The sequence below is a fragment of the Peromyscus leucopus genome, chromosome 8a (assembly GCF_004664715.2).
Source record: "Peromyscus leucopus breed LL Stock chromosome 8a, UCI_PerLeu_2.1, whole genome shotgun sequence".
Classification (NCBI taxonomy): domain Eukaryota; kingdom Metazoa; phylum Chordata; class Mammalia; order Rodentia; family Cricetidae; genus Peromyscus; species Peromyscus leucopus.
This window is the reverse complement of record NC_051085.1, coordinates 54,970,348-54,995,889: the sequence shown is the minus strand read 5'-3', so window position 1 is coordinate 54,995,889 and position 25,542 is coordinate 54,970,348. Positions and strand designations below refer to the sequence as shown.

Below are 25,542 nucleotides of genomic sequence, written 5' to 3'. Positions count from 1 at the left end.
TCCAACACCCAGCAGAGACAACTGAGAGCAAGCAAACATCCTATCAGACACATAACATACCCTAGAAGCCCCTGAGGCAGCCAGCTGTGTTCCCGACTAAGAGTCCTATGCAGAGCAGACTGCCCTCTTCAGAAATGAGCATCCCGCTTCTCTTTCCCACTGCAGGCATTTTTAGACTATGAGATAAACAGAAACCTGGGTGGAAATGGTTTAACTTCTGGCTGTCCTCAGAGGTGCAATGTTCTTTAGCTATTTGCTGTTCTCCTGTTACAGAGGCAAGAGGCAGTCTGCCTCAGAAAAGGGTCTTCAGAGAACACATGACATAAACATGTTTGAATCTGAAGCAAGGGGCCCATCTCTTGATTTAGAATCAGCATTCAACAAACACAACAGCACATGACAATTTACTAATACAATTTATATTACAATGTCTCACGGGGAAAAACAAAACAAACAAAGATAAAGTAACTTGACCATGCTTACATAGCTTGGGCCAGAACTCTCTTGAGCAATTTTGAAACGAGAATCCATACTTTCATCAATTACCCTGCTATACTACCTCTTATGCTGCTGTACAAAAATAAGGTTGTAAACATACTCAGTTCTCAATAAGACAAACTAAACACTCAGGAAGCATTCTACTACACAATAGATAACAGACAAAATAAACAAGTTTAAAACATACCTGAGCTTGTGAAACTAAACAAGAGCCTCACGCAAAGGAAACAGAGGCTAGGAAAGCCTGTCTGTGACTGCTCAATGACTGGAATGGGCAAGAAGCGCAAGTGGGGAAAAGAGTTCCCCTGGTGCGTCTTAAGAGTCCAGATCAATTAGTACCTAAATGTGAAAAGTTAAACTGTCAAACTTTTAGAATAGGGAATATATTCATTCAAACACTAGGGAGAAAACATGTAAACATCAAAGGCTGACAAATCTAAAAAATTTTTAAAGCTACATTAAAAGTTCTAGATGTAAAGAAGAACAAGAATAACATATTTGAAGAATAACATATATAAAAGATTGTTATTCAGCTATATAAAGAATTTCTACAAATCAATTCTAAATCAAGATTTAAAGGACAAACAGCTCACTGGAAAGACAAGGACAAAATATAAATAATTAAAAGAAAAGATCAGAACGAATACAAACTTTTGAAAAGATGGACTATTCTGGAAAGTAAAGTATGAGTTTGACTTAGGTTCTCTTCCTTGGCCAATACCTAGTAAATGAGAATATAAAAATCCTACCCTTAGTTATTCACTATTAAAAATAAATAAAACCTATCAGTACAGAAAGGAACATATAAAAATGTTTAACTTCCTGTTTTAAGTGTGGAAAAGCATAAGAATGTTAAGTATTCTTAGCTAGGAATAAGAATAACCACATTTCATTTAGATAATGGAATTCTATAAAGCAATTAAAATGAATGTATGGTGTCCAGATCAGTAGTTTTCCTAAGGAGACAGAAAGAACCAAAGGTAGAAAATCTAGAGGCTGTCTTTAAGTCTTCAAGTTTCTGAACCTCATTCAATTGAAAGAAATGTACACAATAATAGTGATGAATCCCTTATTGTTCTGGGAATCACATGAAAAAAATAGGCTGGCGCTAAAACTGAAATTAATGCACATGTGCAATGCATTATCCAAAACAAGCAATGATGACAGTTACTACAGATTCAAAGGAAGGAAGCATCTAGGATATGCAGCAGAGGAAGATGCTCTCAAAACAGGAACTCTCCAAGAAGAACCATGTGTTGACCAGGAGAGTTCATCAAAGATATTTAGGACTAGGACTCTAAATATTCCCAGTATTATTATCAAAGAATAGAAAGTAAAGAGATGGAAGCTACCTATAAGAGAAGAAATAGAAAGCAAACCAACATAACTCTTGAAGCTGGGACAAGTAAAGTTCATTTCACAGTGATGCTTTGATGTTGCTTTAAACATCTTAAATATCAAGTAATACAGGAGTGCCAATCTATACCAAATTTATCTTTTATTTACTCTGACAATTTCATACATGTATATACACTGATCCACCCCCAATTTCCCTTTCTACTCCTCACACACACAGCCAACACATTCCCCTCCCACCTTCAGGGCCTCTCCATTTTGGGGGATGTGGGGAGCCCACTGAGTCTAAATGATGCCCTGTTGAACTAGTAATTGATAATGCTGACTAGACTGTATGCAGGACTTATGCAGGTAACCATACCTGCATTGAATAAGTATGATGGTCATGTCATGTCCAGATGACAGGGTCTCTAAGCATTCTTCCCATCCTCTGGCTCTTACATGAAAGAATGTAAAAAGAAGGAATGCTCCCTCTTTTTATTATGCTTCCTAGACCATGGAGATATTGATAGAAATGTCCCATTTACAGATGAACACTCAATAGTAAGTACCTCATTTTCAGCACTTTGATCAGTTGCTGCCCAGTGCAGAAGAAACTTCTCTGGTCAGGGGTGGGAGCATCGCTAATTTATGGGCATAAACATAAAAATTTAGAAGGCAGTTTGACAGCCAGGCAGTGGTGGCACATGCCTTTAATCCCAACACTCAGGAGACAGAGACTGGAATCTCTTGAGTATGAGGCCACCCTGGTCTACAGAGTGGGTTCCAGGACAGCCAGGGCTACACAAAGAAACCTTGTCTTGGGAGGGGGGGAGGAAAGGAAAGAAGGAAGGAGGGAGGGAGGAAGAGAGGGGGGAATATAATTTTTTTAGTGCACTGTTGGGGAATATTATTCTAAGGTGTGTTATTTTTGTTTATGTTACATTTGTTTAATTCTGTGAAGCTGTGTTACTTTGCCTGTCTAAAACATCTGATGGTCTAATAAAGAACTGAATGGCTAATAGCAAGGCAGGAGAAAGGATAGGCGTGGCTGGCAGGCAGAGAGACTATACAGAAGGAGAAATATGGGAGGAGAGGAAAATCTAGGACGAAGGGAGGAAGGAGGGGGATTCCAGGGGTCAGCCACCCAGCTACACAGCAAGCCATGGAGTATGAGTAAGATTTACAGAAGTAAGAGAACAGGAAAAGACCAGAGGCAAAAGGTAGACCGGATAATTTAAAGTTAAGGCAAGCTGGCTAGAAACAAGCCAAGCTAAGGCCAGCATTCATAAGTAAGAATAAGCCTCCATGTGAAATTTATTTGGAGCTGAGTGGGGGCCAAAAGCCAAAGAGTAAAAACAAACAACAGCAGCACACTGCAAATTAGTAACTGAAGAGTACTCAAAAGACATTAAGCCTGAAGACAGAACACTTTTATTCAGTGTTAAATCATCATCAACACATGTTCTCCTTACCTCTAGGCACTAGGAACAGGAAAATCCCTGCTTTTACATAGTTTAAGAGTCTAGCAAGAAACATAGATAAGGACAAATAGGGATGGACTGTAGGTAGTCCAGGGGTGAGAGGAAAGGTGCAATGTCATGTAGGGAGCTGAAGAAGACTTGTCTACAATGGTATTTCAGCACAGCCTAACTCAGGGAAAAAGCACTTCAAACCAGGGAAGCAGTGGGGACACCCAGGCAAAATCCAGCTGGCATGTTTAAAAAGCCTCAAGGAAAACTGGATCTAGAAGAGAACGAGAAACCTTATGACTTACTGAGAGAGAGAACTTACAGGCTCTACAAACTAAGGTAATCTCTGAGGAATATAAAAAAAAGGGGCGGGCAGAAAAAATTACATGACTTAAGTACGTATCTAGATGAAAAGATAGTAATGCACCAGAAATATCTGATACAATATAATACCACATCATACAAAACAAAACCTGAACAAAGTGGCAGGTAAGACAAGCTGGACAAGTATCAAGAGTAAGTAGAAGTATAAGAAGTAGTTTAAAAAACAAACAAACCAACCAGCGGTGGTAGAACTTGCTGACAGGTTAGACATGAGGTACAAGGGAAAGGAATGTGTCAAGGATAAATGTCAGACGCCCTGAAGAAGGAACACAGCATGACCAGCCAGTCAATTAGGCTAATCTGCAATTCCTGGATTGCACCTAGCGATGTCTACAGAGCAATAGGCTAGTAAGGACCTGGAGTTCAAGACAGGCTCAGCAATGTAAATTAGAACGTATGAACTCTAACGCCATGACGATGAAGATGGAGAAAAAGGGTTACACAGACCAAGCCCATGCATTTCTCTCTATTTCCAGAGCAAGCAAACAAACAAACAAACAAACAGTCGTGGGTGCCAAGAGAAGAAAACGCCATGGATGACACACCGACTGCTTAGGATGAGATGGCAGAACAAGATGAAATGATGCTTGGGTGTATGAGGTACTGATAACTCTGACCAAGGTAGGCTTGCAGAGAAATGTTCAGAAATTTATCACTCATCCTGAAAATAAACCAATTTAAACTGTGAGCGGAATACAGATACACTTTACCATCTTTTAAATATGACAAGTTAACAGGAAATCGGTAACAGAATAATATATTCACTGACCATCTTCACAAAATGCAATTGTTTGCCAGAATATGCAATCAATGTGAGCTTTACACTGTCTTAGTCTTACAAATTTTATATGTGTAACTCTCTGAAAATGGCACTTACTAGACAACCAATACTTGGCTACTCCCCGGCCCCATAAAGGATTCTGCAAGCACCCTAGAAAACAAAATCCTTTCTTGTTTTTTAATGTTAGATATCTTTTATCAGCCTATTAATTTATATTTTTACTAATGAGGGCACAGAGGTCCTTGTGCTCACAGATAAGCACTAGGGAAACTAGGACTGTTAGACATGCAGAGTTGTCTCTTCAGAGGAACCTATTTTCTGCCCAGAAGGCTGGGAATGGAGATGGCTAACAGCCATCTGTGACATGTGTGTTACCTGTAGGGCCAGGCCACATCTGGTTCCCCTAGGCATCCCCAGGCTTCCCTAGACTCTTACTAACAGGACCAGAGGTAATTCATAGCCTTGGTGACCTCTGCCCTATCTGTAGGGCCAGGCAACACCTGCCCCTACCCCTTACAAACAAGACTGAAGGTAGTTAATAGCCTAGTGATCTTTGTGCTATCTGTATGACAGAGACCACACCACATCCTCCCCAGGCCCTCAAGATGACACATGTAATTTATCTATAGAATCTATCTTCATGGAAGAGTCAACATGTACTTTGAAAAGAGTTTTGATGTAATTATGCCTTAAGCTTTATTGTGCACACAGGGTTGTATCACACCAGGAAACATTTTTCCAAATTGGACTGCACTTAAATGTGCCTAAAATAAACCAGCCAGTGTCAGACTCTTTTTTTTTTTTCCCCCTGAACCAATACTGCCTACCAAGTTATGTTGAACCAGACTTTCTTCTTGTCTCACTCAGATCAACACTCTGATAGTCCTGGTATCTGCAGACAAACACACACACACACACACACACACACACACACACACACACACACACTTTATCATGATGTTTGTGGAAATAAACTGAAAAAAGGCTACTTTATCATTTGATATATGATACACACACACACACTTTATCATTATGTTTGTGGAAATAAACTGAAAAAAAAGGCTACTTTATCATTTGATATATGATACACACAAACACACACACACACACACAGGCCACAACAAATAAAAAGCTCATTAATCACTTTGAGTAATCAGATAACCACATACATATCTAACATGAAACACACATGTGCCATACAGCCTAGAAGTGTGGTAGGCTATACCATCTAGGGTTGTAGTAGTATCATATATGCCATGTTCACAAGACAAATTCTAATGACACACTTCTTTAAAACCCAGACACTGTGTCACATGACTATATTTACAATCACCAATAAAGCTAATTTCTATAACAGTCACTGCTTATTTTTTAACCTTTCCAAGTGTATGTTTTGGTCCTGGGGAAAATTTTAAGTTCACTTATTTTACTTACACACACACACACACACACATGCACAAGGTATAAGAAAAAAAGGTGTGTCTATATGTCCATCTATACATACATAACACTTTAATTCACTTTAAGAAACTCCTCGGTACAGAAAGGAACGAATCATTAAAGTAAAAATAAGTTTGGTAATTTTTTTTGTAGTTATTTGGAAAACAGGGACTTAAAATCAAAAGTAGTCAACACTTAAAAAATCTCAAAAAAACAAAAACCCGCCTATCTATAACCAACATTCTCTAATGTTAACAGACACTGTGGTACAGTGTCTCAGAGCTTCTACTGCTTACTTGCTTCTTTTGCTGGCTCAACCTCCTTTCTTATACAACCCAAGACCATCTACCCAGGGGTGGCAACACTCAGTGAGCTGGGCCTCCCATATCAATCATTAGTCAAGAAAATGCCCCACAGGCTTGCCTACAGGCCAACCTTACTGGAGGCATTTTCTTAATTGAGGATCCTTCCCAGAAGACCCCTAGCTTAAATTAAGTTGACAAAATTCTGTCACAGTGTGCATAATGCCCTTGCTCTCAAGTCTCAAAAATGTTCAGTGCAGGAACCTGTCTTCAAAGTGTTCAAGTTTAGTGTAACCATCCTCCTCACCCCCCACCCCACCCCCGGGATGTGTGCCATGTTTGGAAACTAATGCTCCATTCTTCAATCTTGAGAATAAAATGGCTTTTGTACCTCGTACCTAATGTAAGCAATACTGTCATGCCTTTGCCTTACTAAACTCCCCCACTGCACCACTATGTCACTGCAGGGAGAATGTCAGAGATAGCTAAAAGGACAGAATCTGGGGTAGTGGGCAGGGCGAGTCCAGAGAGGTCATGTGAGCATACCATACAGTGATCAGAAGCAAAGGGGCTAATCGAGGTTTTAAGGAGGCCATGCATTTTCACACTGGCCAATCTTTTACTGGAATACCATAGTACTGGAACTCTGAAAATCTTAACTCAAGCCATGTGCACTATAATTCCCTCTGGACCCCCAGGATTTGGTTTATTTCCCTTTCTCCTCTACACTACTACAACATGCCCTCTCCAAAACTGTCCACCAAAATCAAACATAGTTTTGATTTAATTTTGTTTTGCTGATCAGTTAGTTTGTCAAGAGCGGATGACAAAAATCTCAGATATGGCAATTTTACCAGATACAGTTGAACAAAATCAAGGCAGCATTTCCTAAAAATATTCTCAATTGGTTTCCAGCCTAAAACTGAAAATTGGTACTGGATCTTGGCAAAGGCAAGCCATCACCTAGACACTTGTTCTAAAGAACATTTAATCCAGACTCTGTGATAGGTAACAGCAGTAAGACATGAAGAGTGACATAAAGTCAAGTATCTGAAATTCAGGGAGGACACTGTGAGTAAGACAGCACTACCAAAAGGAGCTGCCAGCCAGCTCCTAGACATCAGGCCTCCAGCTCCTCTGGAGGATCCCTAAGCAAACACACAGTGTGAAGTCGGCCTGTGAACACCACACGGCACTCTGTCGGCTACCGTCAGTACTCATGTGTACTGTGTACTATTTGCCTACTCCATCTCAGACTGATGGCTCCACAGCTAACTGTACAGGTTTTGTTTTGTTGTTGTTTGTTTTTATTTCAAGAACGAACAGAGGGTAATAATACAAGACTAGAACACACCACCAGGAAGAGAGAAGAAAGTCACTAAGGGCACAGGAAAGAAGAGTCTTTAGAAAGAGACTTAGTGCCATCAGGGAAAATAAAAAGAGGAGGAGGAGATAGGGAAGGAAGACAGAGAGGGGGGAAGGAGAAGGGGAAAAAAGGCAGTGATCAAAGTTTTCTGTATGCACCACAATGGGCAACTGGTTTCGGCAATTAGGAAATGGGGGCTCTCAAGAAAGGCGACAGTGAGGTAGACAGGAAGCAAGACAGGCAAAGGTCAAATGAGTCAGAAGCACAAAGAAAAGGGAGACTTCTTCAAAGATCAGAGTAGAAATAAAGTATTGTAGTAGTTAGGAGATTTAACAACAACAACAAAAAAAAAAAAGGCTTTTTAACAAAAAAAAAAAAAAAACAGTAACAAAACACAGCTAGGTAAGGTGAGGGTACGTGCCTGTGATGCTACAACTCCAAAGGCAGGAGGATGAGGAGTTTCAGTGCAGACTTGACTACATAAAGAGAACCTATCTCAAAAAAATGACAACACACACTTACCTCTGATGTAAGTTTTCATTTGTTGTTTTTGAGACAGGGTCTAAATTAGTCCAGATGGGTCTGTAGCTGACTACGACCCAACATAAGGTCCTGATCCTCAAGGGTCCCCCTCTGGAACTGTAGGGACTATAGGCCTGTGTGCCTACACAGCCTCACTTTAGGCAACACTGAGAATTGAACCCAGAGTCCCTGAAAGAAATAAACCTATCCTGACTACCTCTCAACAGAATAGGAAAAAATAAAAAAAATAGATAAATAAAAAACAAAGATGATAAATGGAGGTAGAGAAGAAGGAAGAGAAAGTAAAAGGAGGAGAAATGGAGGACAGCAGCAAAATCCCAAAAGCAGCACCTCAAGAATGAAAGGCCAGCCTGGAGTGGTGGTACACACTTGTAATCCCTGTACTCAGAAGGCTCAGGCAGGAGGATTCTGAGTACACAGTAAGACCCTGACTCAATAAACAGGCACTAGTGAAAATGCTCTTTAAGTAATAAAACGGATCTTTATAAGTGTTTCCTACAGATGATAAAAGAACACTGGAAATGTATTTGCCAAGGCTCCTTAGAGGAACAGAACCAATAAAAGTAATATACATTAAAAGGGATTTTATGAGACTGATTTACACAGTACAGTCCAGGTAGTCCATCAGCGGCTCAATCACACCAGGGCAGCCAAAAGCCAGGTAGATGCTTAACCCACCAGGCTTAGTGCCTTAGGAATACCAAGCTGAAGGCACTAAAGGCCTGGTGTATTCCTGGAGAGCTGCCAGTTTTCAGTCTACATTAGAAAGCCAAAGAGGCTGGGTTATGAATATCAGCAACGGACACAAACAGAGCAGCAGCAGCGACACAGTGGATGAACTTGCCAGTACACGTGATGGCAAGCAGGCAAAGGCAAAATTTCTTTCTTCCACCTTATTTTATTTGGGCTGCCACTGGACGATACTATCCACATTTAGGGTGGATTTCCTACCTCAAATAACCTATCAAGAAAACTCCTGACAGGAGTGCCCGCAGCTTGTCTTTTAATTGATTCTGAGACCCAGCAAGTTGACAATCAATGTTAATCACTACAGACAACTTCACTGAATCATGACTGTTCATTTGGTTGGAACCTCCAGGTCGCTCCTTCATGATCTGGAAAGCCCTCTTCCTCTTCCTGTGTTCCCCCCCCCCCCACAAACCCCACTCTCTCCGAGAATCTCCAACAAAGAAATGGTGCCAAAACCCCAGCTCTACCTTCTTGGAGACTATAGGAACTTCCTCCCCTGTTGCCACCAGCAGCCCAAGTCCCCACCTGGCATTCAGCTTTTGACCATACTTGGGCACAAACACAGCTTGTGGCAGACACATCATCACCCCTCACCTACAGCCTATATAATGTCCCTGTTCTAGTTTGGGTATGTGGCTTCTGTGGCCTCAATCTCTGGGACTGGAGAACCCACCCAGGAGTTGCTTTGCTCAAATAAACCTGTTGTTATACTCTTTTCAATTCAGCTTGATCTGGCTTTCTGCGTCGGCAGAGAAGCCTATTATGGGGGGACAGAAAACCTATTAATGACAAATGCTAGAGGACGGACAGATGATAATAAGCAGTATCACAGTTATATATCACAGATATATTACAGTATCACAGATAATGTACAGTTACCCAGAATCCCAGGTTCCCGTTACTCTTAACTGAGTGTGAAATTTTTAGGAAACCCACAAGCACTTCAAATGAGATAAATTTGAAAAGAACACTTCTCCACTCCAATTCTAACTTACCACATATACTTTTTACTCTAGTTAATGGTATCACTGTGTATCTGAATATTCAAGTAAACACTGGGATTGCCATCAACTACTTCCTCTCAAACATTTTCTATCACTCTCCTATGAGTCTGATTTACTTCCTTATAATCTTCATTCTCTCCTTCCATGCAAACTGTAATAACTTAACTCATTCAGGTCACCACCTCACACGGGCAAGAGCAATATGGCCCAGGTCTCTGGCCAGCTCATCACTGGGATGGTGCTTAACCCAACTTACACTCCAGGGTTTTGCTGACACCAGTCTCCTCAGTCCCAACTAGACTAATATAGCCATAGTCACGCACACAGATATATACAGTATTTCATCTCAACTTATACTGTGAAAAGAGAAACACTTAAAATCCTTTTACAGGAAGGAAAGCAAATCACTATGAACAATCACAACACTTATAAGAGCTCAACAACTTTGAATACTTCTATCACACAGTTCTCCAATCCTCCTCTGCCCAAAGTGGACTCATCTGAACTTGACTGTGCTCCTATCATACCAGTTTCTCTTGCTTACCTTACAGCCCACAATGTTGAAATGATATGCACACTACAGGTAAGTCACACAGCAGGGAAACGTCTTCAGCCTAATCCCCAACACTATCCCACTTCTCATCCGAAAGCCCCAGTTTATAAACATATCCCACATCCCCACTACCTAAACAAAGACAGTTTTTGTAGTTAACCATTTTATTCCGCTTTATCTTCCACACTAAAATCAAGCTAGGCAGGAAAGGATGCTATGTCGTGTCACATTCTCACTTAGCACACCCGCAGACCAGTGTGAGCACTAAACGAGTAAACAGGGCACTGTCAGAACACACTGTCTCACATTCATTCTCTTTCTCCCTGCCCCATGAGCACAGGAAAGGTTCAGTAGAGCTAGAGTTGTGCGCACACATTCATCACTCATACAGTCTGACTGCTGTGTAGGAGACACAGTAACCTCATACTCTGCCTGTAGTTAGTAAAAAATATGGCACGTATCATCTGGGCTGTCAAAGCCAGAGTAAACTACCTCAAAGAAAGATTGCAACAGAGTTTTAGAAGGCAAGGTAAAAACCAGTATACTATGGCCTGCCATCAAGACGGCTTGGCAGGTAAAGATGCCTGCCATCAACCCGATGACCAGAGCTCAATTCCAGGACTCCACATGGTTAAAGGAAAACTGCCTCCTGAAAGCCATCCTCTAACTTCCATATACTTACACACACACACACACACACACACACACACACACATACACACACACACACACACACACTAAATACATTAATTTGAAAAAAAAACCAATACTCTCAGCCAGGTGTGGTGGCACATGCCTTTAATCCTGGCACTCCAGAGGCAGAAGTAGGCAGATCTCTGTGAGTGTGAGGCCAGCATGATCTATAAAGCAAGTTCCAGAACAGCCAGGGCTATTACAAAGAGAAACCCTGTCACAAACACACACACACACACACACACACACACACACACACACACACACACATCAATACACTCATGCACATGTGCAAAATGTGTCTATATGTACACACAGAAGATGAGCTAAACAGAAGAGACATGTTGTTGCATTATGGCTGTAATTCTTCTATTCATAAGAAACAATCCTATAAAACTTTTAAACACTGCTTTTGGATTACAAACTGTGGTGATATTTTGTTTGTGCTTTAACAAATAAATCTTGCCTAAAGATCAGAGTGAGGAGCTAGCCACTAGAGTCCGGGTAGTGGTGGCACACACCTTTAATCCCAGCACTTGAGAGAATGAAACAGGAAGTGATATGCCAGGGTGGAGACAGGAGCTCAGACCTTTCAGGCTGAGGATTCGGTAGAGGTAAGAAGTCTCTCTAGCAGCTGGTTCCTTTACTGATCTTTCAGCATTTACTCCAATCTCTGGCTCCGGGTTTTTATTATTAAGACCAATTAGGATTCACGCTACAATAAATACACTAGTTAACTAACAGTCGTGTAATCTCACTGCTCCGTGACTGACCAGCTGTGTCCCCTTGCACAGTCCTTACTCTGCTTTATGCATCAATCACAAATGGGAATAGCAAAAGCCCTCCCTCCTAGAACTGTCATGAGAACCCAAGAACTCATAGACAGCATGTGCGTGTGCACGCACACGCGCACACACACACACACACACACACACACACACACACACACACACACACCAGCAATGACACACAGCAGGCCTCATGAAGTGTGGAGTGTCATTATGAGAAAAAACCTGGGTCCGTTTTAGTAACTAAATTCTTGACAGAGATGCAGCTAAGAAATATGATTCATCATTACTAGATAAAATGGAAATGATTAACCAGTTATAACATGTACTCCCACCCCTAAGTGAAATAAAATCCTGTAAGAACATCTTAAAGACAATACAGAATTTCTTCAGACAGCATACCACTGGATAATTTGTTATCTCTGTTTCTATTAGCATTTTCCAAATGTCTAAAAGCATGCATTTTATGATAGAAAGAAAACAAACACCTTTAAATAAATAACTTACTACACTGCAGACCCATTAGCCACTTCAGGTCTAACAGTATTCAAGAATACTCTCTAACCATCAGCCATGAATGACCTAAGTATTTTCAATGTTCTTTCTGATTTAATACTCTTCAATTTCTCCATCCCTGAGATTCCCCAAAACAATTTCATGAATGTAATTTTTTAAAAATTTAAGCTGTAATCAGCGAATTTGGCATAAAAATCACATTAACTGTACCATAAACTCAACAAGGTCATCTTTGCCAAAGCTAACAGTTTTAAACACTGCAAGTCCTAAACATTACATGCAGCAAAATCACTGTCCATGGTACTCAGAGCGGGCTCCTCCTCTTAGAACTTAACTGATCTAAAGAGGTATTATTACAAATTCATGTACTCAGGAATTAGGGTCCCCTGTCTAAATTGTATTACTCTTTTAAATTCATGTTTAATAATAAGCGTTTTTCACTGTTTAAAAATAGTATGCCATCAATACAGTTCAGTAGTGCTGTCTATATTATTAAATATAACAGGTATCCAAATAGCCAAAGAAACTTATACAACTCAGGTTTCTACTTAGGGGAGGAGAATAAAAGGTCGGTCTGGCCAGACTGTGGTGACCTACACCTTTGATCTCAGCACTCAGAAGGCAGAGGCAGGTGGATCTCTGTGAGTTCAAGGCCAGCCTGGTCTACAGAGAGAGCTCCAGGACAGCCAGGCTTACACAGAAAAAACCTGTCAGGAAAGGAGAAAAAAAGTTAAGAAAAAGAAAAGGTCAGATTGTTTTTCTGTTTATTTTGTCCTATTCTGGTGTGGGTATGGGGGGGGGTGTTTAGTTGCCTGTTTTTCTTTTTTTTTTTTTGGTTTTTCGAGACAGGGTTTCTTTGTGTAGCTTTGCGCCTTTCCTGGAACTCACTTGGTAGACCAGGCTGGCCTCGAACTCACAGAGATCCACCTGCCTCTGCCTCCCGAGTGCTGGGATTAAAGGCGTGCGCCACCACCGCCCGGCCCTGTTTTTCTAATGAGAGGGAAAAAGAAAAGATGTAGATTTAGGAGGGTTGGGATGGGGAGGTAGTTGGGGAAGGAGAAATCATGATTAGAATATATTGTATTAAAAAAACAAAAAAAAAAAAAAAAAAAAGGCTATTTCAATTAGAAAAAAAAAGGTCGACTAAGTGCCAGAACTCACAGTAGACATTAGACAGGAATCTGGTGTCCTCCTTCCAGGGACACTACTGCACTGCTGCTCTCTGTCCCCAGGCACTCTGGAAATGGGCCAGGACTACAAACCACACACACATGACTGGGTGGGTCATTTTCTCAAACAGTCAGAATAATAAACTTTGATGGCCACTACTGTGGCCAGGTATGGCCAGCATGACTAAGTAACAAGAATGGAATGCTGGGGGAAAAAAATGCTTGCATTGTATCACTAGTAACTAAAATTTAAAATGGAGTATATTAAAACACACAAAGTAAGGAAACACATCTAAAGTCAATGTTGCAATCCACTCTCCCATAAGTTCTATATTTATTTAAAATATTATACATTTATGCTATAGCCCACTTGAAAATGTCATGTGCAGAGATCAAACTTTAGAATACTTATCATTATCATCATCATCATTGCTACAGTGCTAAGGATTAAATCTAAGATTCTGTGCCTGCTAGGCAAGCATTTTATCACTGAGCTTTATGTCCAGCCCCAAGACAAAAGATTTATAGCCATTTCTAAATATTTTATTTAGGGCATAACTTATAAATTGTAGTCCCCTAAAACCTTGGAATATTGTGTGGCTCTTTCAGGTCAGGTCATCTAAATAAGCTGTTTTTGTAATACTTAGACAGTATTAGCCTCTCCCACGTGTTGGCATTTGTACAGGTAGCCAAAAATCACAATGAGCAGAAGTGACAGTCTCTTGGGTTTATACTCAGCACGTTTGTACAAGGTTACGTGACTTCAGAATACAACAGGCTTTGAATGTGTGATGACTGTTTCCTCCACCAATCCCATCGTAGAACTAGACACAAAGCAAAAGGAGCAAAGCAGCAAGCTGAGGCCTTCACACAGAGTGGTGCTGTCACTAAGACAGCAGAGTGGGCAAGGGTTTTTAAATAGAAGACCAACAGTACAGGAAATGATCCCAAGCAACTACATAAAGTTTCTGTACTGCAAAGGAAACAATTAGCAGAGTTAACAGAGACAGCCTATAGAGCATCTACATTTCAGACAAGATGCTAATATCCAGGATTTATAAAGAATTGTGAAATTAAATACCAAGGAAATAAAATCTCCAATCAACAAATGATGAATAGACAGTTTAAAAAAATACAAATGTCCAATAACCATTTTTAATGTTCATTATCCCTAGTCATCAGAGAAATGCAAATTAAACTACTCTTGAGATGCTACTTCACCCCGGTCAGAACGGCATCATAACAAATCTGACAATGGAGCTGGAGAGATGGCTGGGGTTAGGAGCACTGGCTCCTCTTTCAGAAGATCCAGGTTCAATTCCCAGCACCCATATGGCAGCTCACAACTACCCAACACCCTCACACAGACACACATGCAGGCAAAACGCCAATGCACATAAATAAGTAATAATAAAACAAGTCTGACAATAAGTGTCGGAGAGCATGTGAAGGAAGGCACTATGAAGGAAGGCACTACGTTATACACTATGGTAGAGGTTCACACTAGGACAGTCACTGTGGAAGTCAGTTTGGGAATTACTCAAAACATTAAGGTATAACTACTCTCTGGCTCAGCTATTTCACCCCTGGCCATATACCCAGAGTTCACACCTTACCACAGAGACACCTGCACCCCTGTTTTTCTGCGGCCTCATTCACGACAGCAGGGCAATGGAACCAGCACAGCTGTCCATCAACAGTGAGCAGACAATGAGAATTCGGTATACATTAACAGAACACTTCTCAGGTCTAGGGAAAAATTGAGTTTATAATTTTGTAGAAAATTGGATGGAATTAGACTATTAAATGGGGTCACATACCTTCAGAAAGAAATAAGCCACATATTCCCTCTCATATGTGGACTCTAGACAAGAATATTTGTACATATGTAAACAAATATACCTGTGGATTCAGTATAGCATGAAAGAAAGAGAACAAGAAAGGCTAAATAAATATGGGGTGAGGAAGGACTGAATGCAGGTAATGGGCACAGGTTATGAAAACTTGTTTTTCTACTTCTAATTCTGTTACAGTTTTTTTTGGGGGGGGCTTTTGGTGGTAGCTAAGTATATAAAATATATTCAATACTGAAAATGTAAAATTTAATGTGAAGCTTTACAGCTTCTGTTTCAGATGCCAATTCTAACTGTAAGTTCACTAAATTGTATAAACTTCGGATCTGGTTAATTTGGGTGTGTAATATTTATATTTATTTGCATGTTTCTTTTATAATAAACTTCATTAAAACAAAGAAAAAGAAAACAATAGGTCTTCATACAAAACAGCACTAAATGAACAAGTTCTCTAAAAATTATCAGGAATGCAAAAGGGCAGCATTTACCTGCCTTCCTTTTTTTAAAAAATGTTGATTTTCTTTTTCTTAATGTATTTTAAGTTTTTTAATTTTTTGTATTATTTTATGTGTACATATTTTATTTTATATTTATGCACATATTTCTACATGTGTGCAGTGTATTACAAGGCCAGAAGAGGGCATCAGCTCCATCAGAACTAGAGTTACAGACAGTTGTGAGTTGCCATGTAAGTGCTGGGAATCAAACCCAGGTCCTCTGGAAGAACAGCCAAGGCTCTTAACCACTGAGCCATCTCTCCAGCCCCGTTAGATCTCCTTTAAAAGAGAACATGAAACCAAACAGCAGAGAACCCGGAGCTACAATTCTGACAAAGTACAGGGAAGATTCCTAACCAGTGAAGCAGGCAAACAGTAAATGGGCATTCTTTTCACTGGCCATCATTTGGCAAGTCAAACTCTTCTATTTTGGAAACCACAGATCTTCTTAAGTGACATTCTCTGGAACACATCTTCCCAACCTGGAAACAACTTACGGCACATTCCTCACCACAGAGCTGGACCCCCCACTGAAGCAGTTCTCAGTCTGATTTTACCTTACCAAAATGCAAAACCGTTTTATACACAAAACACACAACACACAACACACACAGTCTGTGAAAAAGGTCTGGAACTGCCTGTCTAGGGTCAGTTCAAAAGGGCGGTAAATGAAGAGTTGCACCCAGTCCATTCTGACACTACCAAAGAGCTAAGAGAAGCAGTGCCAGTCTATGCCTACTGTCCTGCTCAATTAACAGCACCCAGCTTAAGTTACACAGTATTCTGAATGGTCACCCTCCTGCAATCATTTACAAGGTAAAGCATATTAAATATATTCAAAGTAAAAACCTAACAGTGTCATCAATTTCCAAATCTCTAAATAATTTCATTCCTGACACATACCTGCAAACTTGAATTATGCAGTCTCATATTCTTCAACTTTTAGGCTCAACTTACATTAGGAAACTACTCTCCAGCATTGTAAGTAAGCATTCTGTCTGTGTGCTTAGTTTCACTTTATTACGTATATTCACTCTCTAAATTATATGATATGGGTTTTTAACATATGCAAAACTGTGAGTGAATTTTTGTTGTCGTTGTCCAAGCCAGGGATAGGGAAAGAAATCTAAGCCAAATAACCTGAGACCAGCAAACAATCACCCTTGCTATCTCCCAGACTGCTTTAATCCAGTTCTGAGTGCTTGGGCTCAATAGCTGTTTTCAGAGCTCACGTTTTTTCTGGATTTTATAATGTCTACATGTATGTAATAAGGTATCTTCAGGATACAGCATGAATTTAAACATTAAATTTATTTGTTTAATTTAAGTTACACCTTATAAACAGACTACCTGTAATTCTATACAATATTTTTGTTGTGCCTGTATTTTTACTACAATCTGTCCTATGAGGTCAGATGTTGATTTTTCCACTTGTGGTAGGTAGCATGTTAGCATTCAGACTGTTTTGGATTCTGTAGCATTTTGGACTTTGGATTTCAAATTGAGCAGAGATGTTAAGAAAAATGTGTTCATGAATAAACAAAGTCCAGCCTTGATAGCATGTACACACCTGCCATCAACTCCCAGGGAGGGAGACACCAGTAAGCAGCCTACCGGGGAATTTTAGGCCTTATCAGAATGCCAGTGCTAGCAAACACTTAACCTACTCAGAATTGATAAAGAATCAATGGAATGTTTGTAGCTTGTATGTAGGTATGCATGCAGTGTATATAGGAACACTTCTAGTACCTATCTTACAAGTAGGAATGCAAGCCAAGCACATTTACTGATCCTTGTCCTGGGCATCTTCTAGGTAAATGAGCTGGGTCTCCATATAACCTCTGCCAGGAAACTAATAGAAACCCCAAACTTCAACAAAAACCAGTGTTCTCCCTAATGTGGAAATAACTTTCAATTATTAAGGCACTAGTTTTTAGCATAGATTTCCATTTTATTTATAATAATGGAAAGTAAGTCTATATCTAAATAGTTATTATATCATTTTCTGACATTACCCCAAAGTTCAAGTCTGGCAAAATTGTTTAAAAACAAGTTAGCCTATGCTACCAGAATAATAATCAATGTCTAGCAATAATGTTCTACAGATTACAACTACTCAATTCATCTTTAATAACATAATAAACTTGTCTCTTAAGCTTCCAGCAAACTGGTACCATATCCTAATATAGTTCCCATTTTTTTTCAACATGAAAGCCAGCTTCTACTGACATTCTACTGTTGTCATTTAATCACAGTTACAGTTCCATAAAAATACACAATTACAAAATTCACAGCCCACTGGGCCAACAAACTGCATCAATCTATTTTCATTGGCATAGAACAACGAATTAAAACTGGTCTAAATGCCATTCTAACTTACGTACCTAAGTAGTCACCAATAATATCAGTGCTGTATCTAGGTTGACAAGCACCAGCTGAAGAGGGCAAGGAAGTCAAGTCCTTACTCCATGACTGCTGCAGACTGCGTACAAGCTCACCAGCAACAAAGCTTCCCGGAAACAAGGAGCTACAGAAACCTTTCACAACAGTTCGCTGTCTGCTGACATGGTCGTAGGCCTCGTGCTGTGGACTCTGTGGAATCAGACACCACCAGATGCCAGCTGCTGACTTTCAAACCCCCTTCCAGCATCTGGTATGGAAAATTGCTCAGGACTTCAAGGCAGACCTGTGCTTCCAGAGAACAGATATTGGTGATGTTTGCAGGAGGCAAGTGACACCTAACTGGTGGGTACATTTGAAGATACCAACCTGATTATTATCTATGCCAAATGTGTAACAATTACATCAAAAGACAGCCAGCAAGCATGCTGCAGAGTACAGAATTTAAGAACTGGCTACCATGAAAAACATTTCCTGTCAACATAATTTTTCTCTTCTTCCCATCACCAGCTGTTCTGATTTTCCCTCCAGAGTCAAACAGTACCTAAGTATATGGCTGTGAGTGGAAAATGGGGAGTAGAAATCAGTCAACATCTGACGTCCACATATGTGTGAATTTCAAACAGAAATGCAGGGTATAAAGCATTTACACAAGTAATGCCCGGGAAAACAAGGTGTTCCAACAGTTGAACCATCTAACAATCACAAATTAACCTGCTAAAAAATTTCTGTACAATGCCATCATTTGAAATTGTTATAAGTAAATAAATTTCTATTCCCCCACCCCACCCCCTTTGTTTTCGAGACAAGGTTTCTCTGTGTAACAGCCCTAGCTGTCCTGCAACCTGCTCTGTAGACCAGGCTGGCCAGGGTGCTGGGATTAAAGGTGTGCACCCCTACTGCCCAGCTGTAAATAAATTGCTTATTGATGAAAGAGAAAAAAAAGTGTCCAAACAACATTAGACAAGAGCTATCTGAACACAAAATCTAAGCAGCTATTACAGCACATAAAGACTTTAAGAGACCGTAACCACCCCTGAAGGTCACTAAGTTGAGGAGTGAAAGAAGCCAAGTATGCACGCCTATAATCTCAGCACTAAGGAGGCTGGAGCAGGAGAACACTAGCTACAGGCCAGCCAGAGCTACTTATGAGACTGTCTCGAACATTAAAAAAAAAAACAAAAAAACGGGATGGCCAGGCATGGTGGCACAGGTCTTTAATCCCAGCACTTGAGAGGCAGAGGCAGGCAAATCTCTGAGTTTGAGGCCAGCCCGATCTACATAGTAAATTCTAGGACAGCTAGGGCTGTTACACAGGGTACCTAAGTAGTCACCAATTTTCAAGTCACCTGTCTTGAAAATCTGAATGGAAAGAAAAAAAGAAAGAGAGAGAGACTGGGAGGGAGGGAGGGAGGGAGGGAGGGAGGGAGGGAGGGAGGGAGGGAGGGAGGGAGGGAGGAAGAACAGGATGCCTATGAATATTAAATCCCACCAATAACCACCTGTTTCATTTTAGTCACAAGAAAAAGATTTTCATCAGTTACCTTTAAAATTTTCAAATATAATTAGGTTGCATGACAAAGCATCATTACAACCTAAGTATCAGTTAAAATACAAATGTAGCTATAATAAGCTATGCAATTACCACCTCTTCACCTGAGCACTTGCCAGTCCACCTCTGACGGCAATCTCCAAGTTATTTTTTGCACATATCCTTTAGGTAATATCATCACATGACTTCTAAGATTAACCATGGAATCAGAATGAACCATGTTCACCAATAATAAAGCATATGTGGGTGTCCACACAAATTGTGGATTATTTTTCCCCAAGGGGCAAAAAAAAAGAACTAAATAAATGACCAAAAGGTGTCTCATGAAGCTAAAAGGTCACTAGCTGAGCAAAGTTTATCAGTATAAGCTTCATGCAAAAGTAAGAATAAAATAAATCTTTATGTATTATGTAAATGATTTTCAATAAACTTTTACAAGGCATCTTCCTCATATGTTGTCAGGAATAAAGGCATACACAAAGTAAACTGTATTCAATATTTCTCTTCACAATGTTTACTAAGTACTAATTTTGACAGACAGCAACTTTGCAAGAATAAATCTTTGAATTCTTGCCTTTGTGTAATGAGAGAGAGAAAAAATGAGTAAGTTTGATGACAAGTCTTGGTGAGACTTGTGGCCCACCAGAGAAGCCCTCTTCTGAAATGGTACTGGGAAGTTAAAAAGACTCTCTGGGGTACTCTGCTATCATGAATCATTAGAAATCCCTAAAGCAATAAAGTCCTAACTTTAAAAGAAAAGAGAGTCCCAAAATGCTTCGAGAAGCATGTTTATTGGTTTCTAATAACTAGTGAAGGCATTAATTCAGCTTAACACCAATCTCCCAGTCATAAAATGTTCACATTTAGTGTAGATTGCGAATTTTTGGTTTTCACAAAGTACACAAGAACCTAAGACCCAAGTAAGGAATGACTGAAATATATTCAGCAGCAACTTGCTGATTCCTTGGAAGTACCCCCTTTACAAAGAAATGTGAACATGAAGGAAAGAGCAACCTTCACCAGGATGATGCCAAAACATTTCTAATTTTTTTTTAAAGTAAATATAGTTCAAGTTTATCACCTTGCTAAATATAGAAAGCAAAGAATTATCAGTGGTGATCAAAGCTGTCAGAAACCACCTAGTCACAGATGACTAATGGAGTTTAAAATGTGCTAACAGATACTGAACGCTGTACCAAAAATAAGCAAACAAAAGAAAAAAGACTCATTATACTCTTATAAATATACATAAAAGACTGACCAATTAAAGAAATACATGGCTTATATCTTCCACAAATCAACTTTTCCTGGGAATCTTTTCAATGTGTACTGCACATCTAATAAGAAGAGTTGGTATAATATTTATCCTCTTGTAGAAAATTGCTTGATTTGTAACAGCCAAATGCTTATTTTTACATAAAAAGCAAGCATTAGATGGAAAAATTATTTTCAGATACAAGCTTGGACAAACCAGGCTGGAACCACTGGTCTTAGAGGACAGCCTTAGAGGACTGAATTTACTTTCATGATGTAATATGTTAAACATAATTTGAAGCTTAGCTTCGAATTAAAGCACAGAATAATTTTAATAGGATCCAAAGATTCTCAAAAAAATGAAACAGAAAATGTGAGCTAGCCATTACATAACAATAAAGCAAAGAAAAATAAATTAAGACTTTTTGGAAAAATAACTTCATCATGGAAAGCTTTCAATTACAAGTCATTTCTAAAAATAGAAATGTTCAGATGTAAATGATCATAATGTAATATGAAAAAAATCTCATTTTTTAAAGTCCTTTAATTTTTTTAACTGTCTATATAACTGCTCCTCTGCAGAATAACTGGAGGCAGGAGAGAGACCTCCCAAAAAGCATGCCAACTTTAAATAACTGCATATCTTCAAAACCAATACATAAAAGTTTCAACTTAATGCTTATAAAATAGAATCAAATTAAATCAAATATATTTTATTTGAAATTCTTTAAAGTTAATGCCTCAATTTAAGACTAAAAATTGATCTCAATGCTACTTCTCAACTGAAAAGGCTCCTTTTCTTAACCATACTTAAGAACTCTCAAAAAAGAAAAAAGAAAATTCACTTGACTAGCAATATTTTACTTCCAAATTTCATCCTGCCATTAAAAAAAAAAAATCAAGCTAATTATTCTGAAAGACAAGATAATGCTGAAACTAAATTACTAGATGGCTCCTTTCTAAAGGAGCTCTGTGAATGAACACTAACTACACAGTAAATTTGCTTACTAAAACGTAGCTCGTAAAATCATTATAGAAGATGAATTATGAATCAGGAGTAACAACATCAGTGTTCAAACTGGCAACCTGAACCTAATAATTTACCTTAGCTTGTCAACTAGGACTCAAGAGGAAGGGCTCTAACTAGGTCAAGTGTGCTCACAAGAAGGTGACACTGACCGAAGGAAGGGAAAGCCTTTCCTCCACAGGCAAAATTAAAAGGGGAAAGCCAAGAATGAAAAGAGATTAAATCTGAAGAGACTGTTCCCATCTACCAAGCACGTTTCCGCGGCCAAGCGCTGCTGGATTTCAGCAAGCACCTTTTTTTTTTATAACAAATCAAAACGAGGAGCTATTTCCTGACCCGACACAAACCCTGGGTAAAAGTGTGGAGCTGTGTAGTGGAAGTCCGCCCCGCTGTCACAAGAGGCTTCCCGCCAAGCCACCCAGCCCGGTCCGCACAGCCTCCCGCGCGCGCGTCCTAAGCGGCTAGCTACCTGCCTCCACCCCCCCATACCCACCCCACCCCCCAAAACCGCCCAGGACTCTCCCCGCAGCTCAGATAGGAACTGCCGCTTGCACCGGGCTTGCACCGGGCTGGAGCGGGGCTTCTCCGCCCGCCCGCCCGCCACCGTGCCCCGCCACCGTGCCCCGCCGCCGGGCCCGGATGCACTCAGTGCGCAGTGGGCGCCCGGGGGGCTCAGACCGCCGCGAGCACCGGCCGGTCACGTGCCTCGGAGGGGTGGGGGGGGGCCGAGGTCCGCGTCCAGACACTCAGGAAGACGCCATCAAAGAAGCTGGCCGCGACGAGGACACGTCCGCCCCAGGGCCCGGTGGACCCCGCAGCGGGGGAAGCCCACGGCCTGGGGAGGGCCGCGTTGCGGGGGGCGCTGGGGAGAGGATGGGAGGGAGGGGACGGACCGGTGCGCTGCCAGGTGGAGGGGGGGGAGCGGGAGGCACAGGTGGGTTGTGTGGGCACAGGTGGGCGGCCAGGCGGCGTCCCCTGGGGTCCCGGTGACACAGGTGGAGGGTCGGGCGGGGGACACACGTGGGTAGCCGGGAAGAGGGGGCGGGCGGGGCGGGGGAGTCCCGGGGACACAAGTGTGTGTCTATCCAGGTGCGTCCCCGGGGCGCAGGTGGCCAGCCCGCCGGCTCCGCAGGGCCACCGAGCCGCCTTGGACCCCGCCCGGCTACCCACGGGGCGCGGCAAGAGGCGACCAGGACGACCGCCCCGAGGGACCCCGCGGGCCAGCACGGTGGGCGGAGGCCGAGGGGGACAGGGCCGCGGGCGAGGGCGGGTCCGCGGTCTGGCTGGCGGGCGGGCGGGCGAGCGTGCGAGCGGGCGGGCGGGCCGGCGGGGAGGGGCGGCCGCGGGACCCCGGCGCTGCGCTCCGTCTCCTGCGGCGGCCTCCGCGTCGCCGGCCTGCGCGCGCCCCCTCCCCTGCCGTCCCCTCCCGTCCCCGGCCGCGGCGCTTACCTCGGTCGGCTGGCTGATCTCGAACAGGTCCAGCCGGTTGGCGTTCCAGTGGTGAATGATGTCGGCCAGCTTCCGCCGCTCTTCGTCGCGGCCGCCCGCCGACATGGTCGCGGCCGCCGCAACCTCCTCCCCCCACGGTCGGCCGGGCCCGAACCCCGCAGGCCGCCTCGCCACCAACGCCGCCGCCGCCGCCGCCGCCGCCGCCGCAGCCGCCGCGCGTCCTCCGCCGGGGCTCGGCCCGCGTCCGGCCCGCGCCGCCTCAGCCCGCCTCAGCCGCGGCCGGTGCGCCGAGCGCCGCCCCCGCCCGCCGCCCGCCCGCCGCCGTGCGCGCCGGCCGCCGTGCGCGCCCCCGTGCGCGCGCGCGCGCCAAGCGCACCTCCGCGCCGCGCCGCGCCGCTCCGCTAGGTGCTGCCTGCCTGCCCGCCTGGCCGCGCGCTCCGGGGGCGCGCCGGGTGCCCGCGGGCCGGCCGTGAGTCCTGCCCACAGCGCTCGGGTCCTCCGGCCCGCGCAAGCTTCCACCCGGAGCGGCTTGGGTCCGGACGGCCGGACGGGCGGACGGGTCCGCCCTGGGCAGGCTGAGGTGTGGCGGGGCAGCCGGGCGGCGCGGCGTCCTGACGGGTGGGGCGGGCCCGGAGCTGCCTGCCGAGCCGGGTGGACAGGTGGGCGTGGGCAGCGCGGCCGGCGGAACTGGCCGGCCATCCCGCCGCGGCCCTGACCCCTGGGGGTGCACTGGCTGCTTGGGGTCAAATCCAAGCTGACCTTTCTCCGGAGGAAAGATAAATTATTATGGTTGTGGGTGAGCGTCAGTGCAAATGTTTTCAGAGTCCTCCTCCTCCTCCTCCTCCGGCTCCGGGTGCTGTTTGAATCCCCCGCATTCCTCAGCCCTGGGCAGGGAGCGGCGGCGGCCTTTGTGTCTCCGGGGAGCGCATGCCACCTCGGGAGGAGAGAGCGGACCGGAGTTAAAGAGCAGGGAGAGACATTAGTGTGAGTTTTTTTTATTATTATTATTATTTTGTTATATTTTTTTAATCTTTTAAAGCGTCCCAGTAAACCTAGAAACCTAAAAAATTAACTGCAACAGCAAATGTTGTGGGTTTTACAGACGTCTGTCTCTTTGTCTTTTTTCATTCCCTCCTCATTGCCAAAAATATTTGTTCGCTGGAGAACATGTCCCGAAAGAGCTGTTTCTCTCCTCCCTCCTCCCCCACCCCATTCATCCAGGTAAAATTGGTGTCTAGCGTTCTCTATGACATGCTCTAAGGGAAAGCCTTCGCCGAGGCTGAGGGTGGTACGCCCCATTTGACGCGGCCTCTTTATTTTTGCCAGCACCCTTTCCAGTGTGAAGATATGTTTTCTCTCTACCAGTTGGATTTCGTCTTTCGTGGGAGAGAAGAGCATCTGTCCTCCAGGCTTTGTCTGCTCTGCGGCTGCACCAGCACAGCAAAGCCACATAAGGAGGCTTTTCAGCAGAGGAGCCCGGGGTTGAACTCCTGCCATGGGGAATGAATTCTTCAATAGACCCCTCGTCCTCTTCTGGAAGTTAAAGAGAGGCGATTTGCAGAAAAGCATATGTGTGTGAATGCATCTTCCTGTCGTGGTATTCTGTTCCTTTGTGCCTTTGAGTTCCCGTGCTTCTGTGTGGACTCGTCTTTCATTGTGATGAGATAGATCCCTAGTGGCCGTGCAGCTTAGGACCCTCGCTAGCCGGCACACAACGTAGTTCCCACTGATCACAGCAGCGTGAACTGATTTTGACAGTGGAGAGCTTTATTCCTGCTGAACAGTGACTGGCTCTTCCAGAATTAGTTTGGGAAGCTACCAGCGAGGTAACTAATGCCCCTGGCACACTGTATTGCTAAAGGGGAAATTCAGTGTTGCTAGAAATCAGGTAAGGACTGTGTAGTGTTGTTTTTTTA

At 42.7% G+C, this 25,542-nt stretch overlaps 1 protein-coding gene and 1 long non-coding RNA gene across 17 annotated transcripts in view; one reads left to right on the top strand and one right to left on the bottom strand.

The window, feature by feature from the left end:
- Afdn (afadin, adherens junction formation factor) overlaps positions 1-23,804 on the bottom strand; it is a 130,964-nt gene extending 107,160 nt beyond the window's left edge. For 8 of the 16 annotated variants that reach the window (XM_028866608.2, XM_037200526.1, XM_028866611.2 and 5 more), the window contains exon 1: positions 23,627-23,802. In XM_028866608.2, coding sequence (XP_028722441.2) covers positions 23,627-23,731 — 105 coding nt within the window. In that variant the 5' untranslated portion in view covers positions 23,732-23,802. Of the gene's footprint in view, positions 1-23,626 lie in introns of all 16 variants that reach the window. The other 8 variants (XM_028866615.2, XM_028866614.2, XM_028866625.2 and 5 more) reach the window with 4 other exon arrangements.
- A 248-nt stretch (positions 23,805-24,052) lies between these two features.
- LOC119086875 lies at positions 24,053-25,210 on the top strand. Its single transcript, XR_005090260.1, has 2 exons — positions 24,053-24,610; positions 24,953-25,210. It is a non-coding gene; the product is annotated as an uncharacterized LOC119086875 (long non-coding RNA).
- The last annotated feature ends 332 nt before the right edge of the window (positions 25,211-25,542 follow it).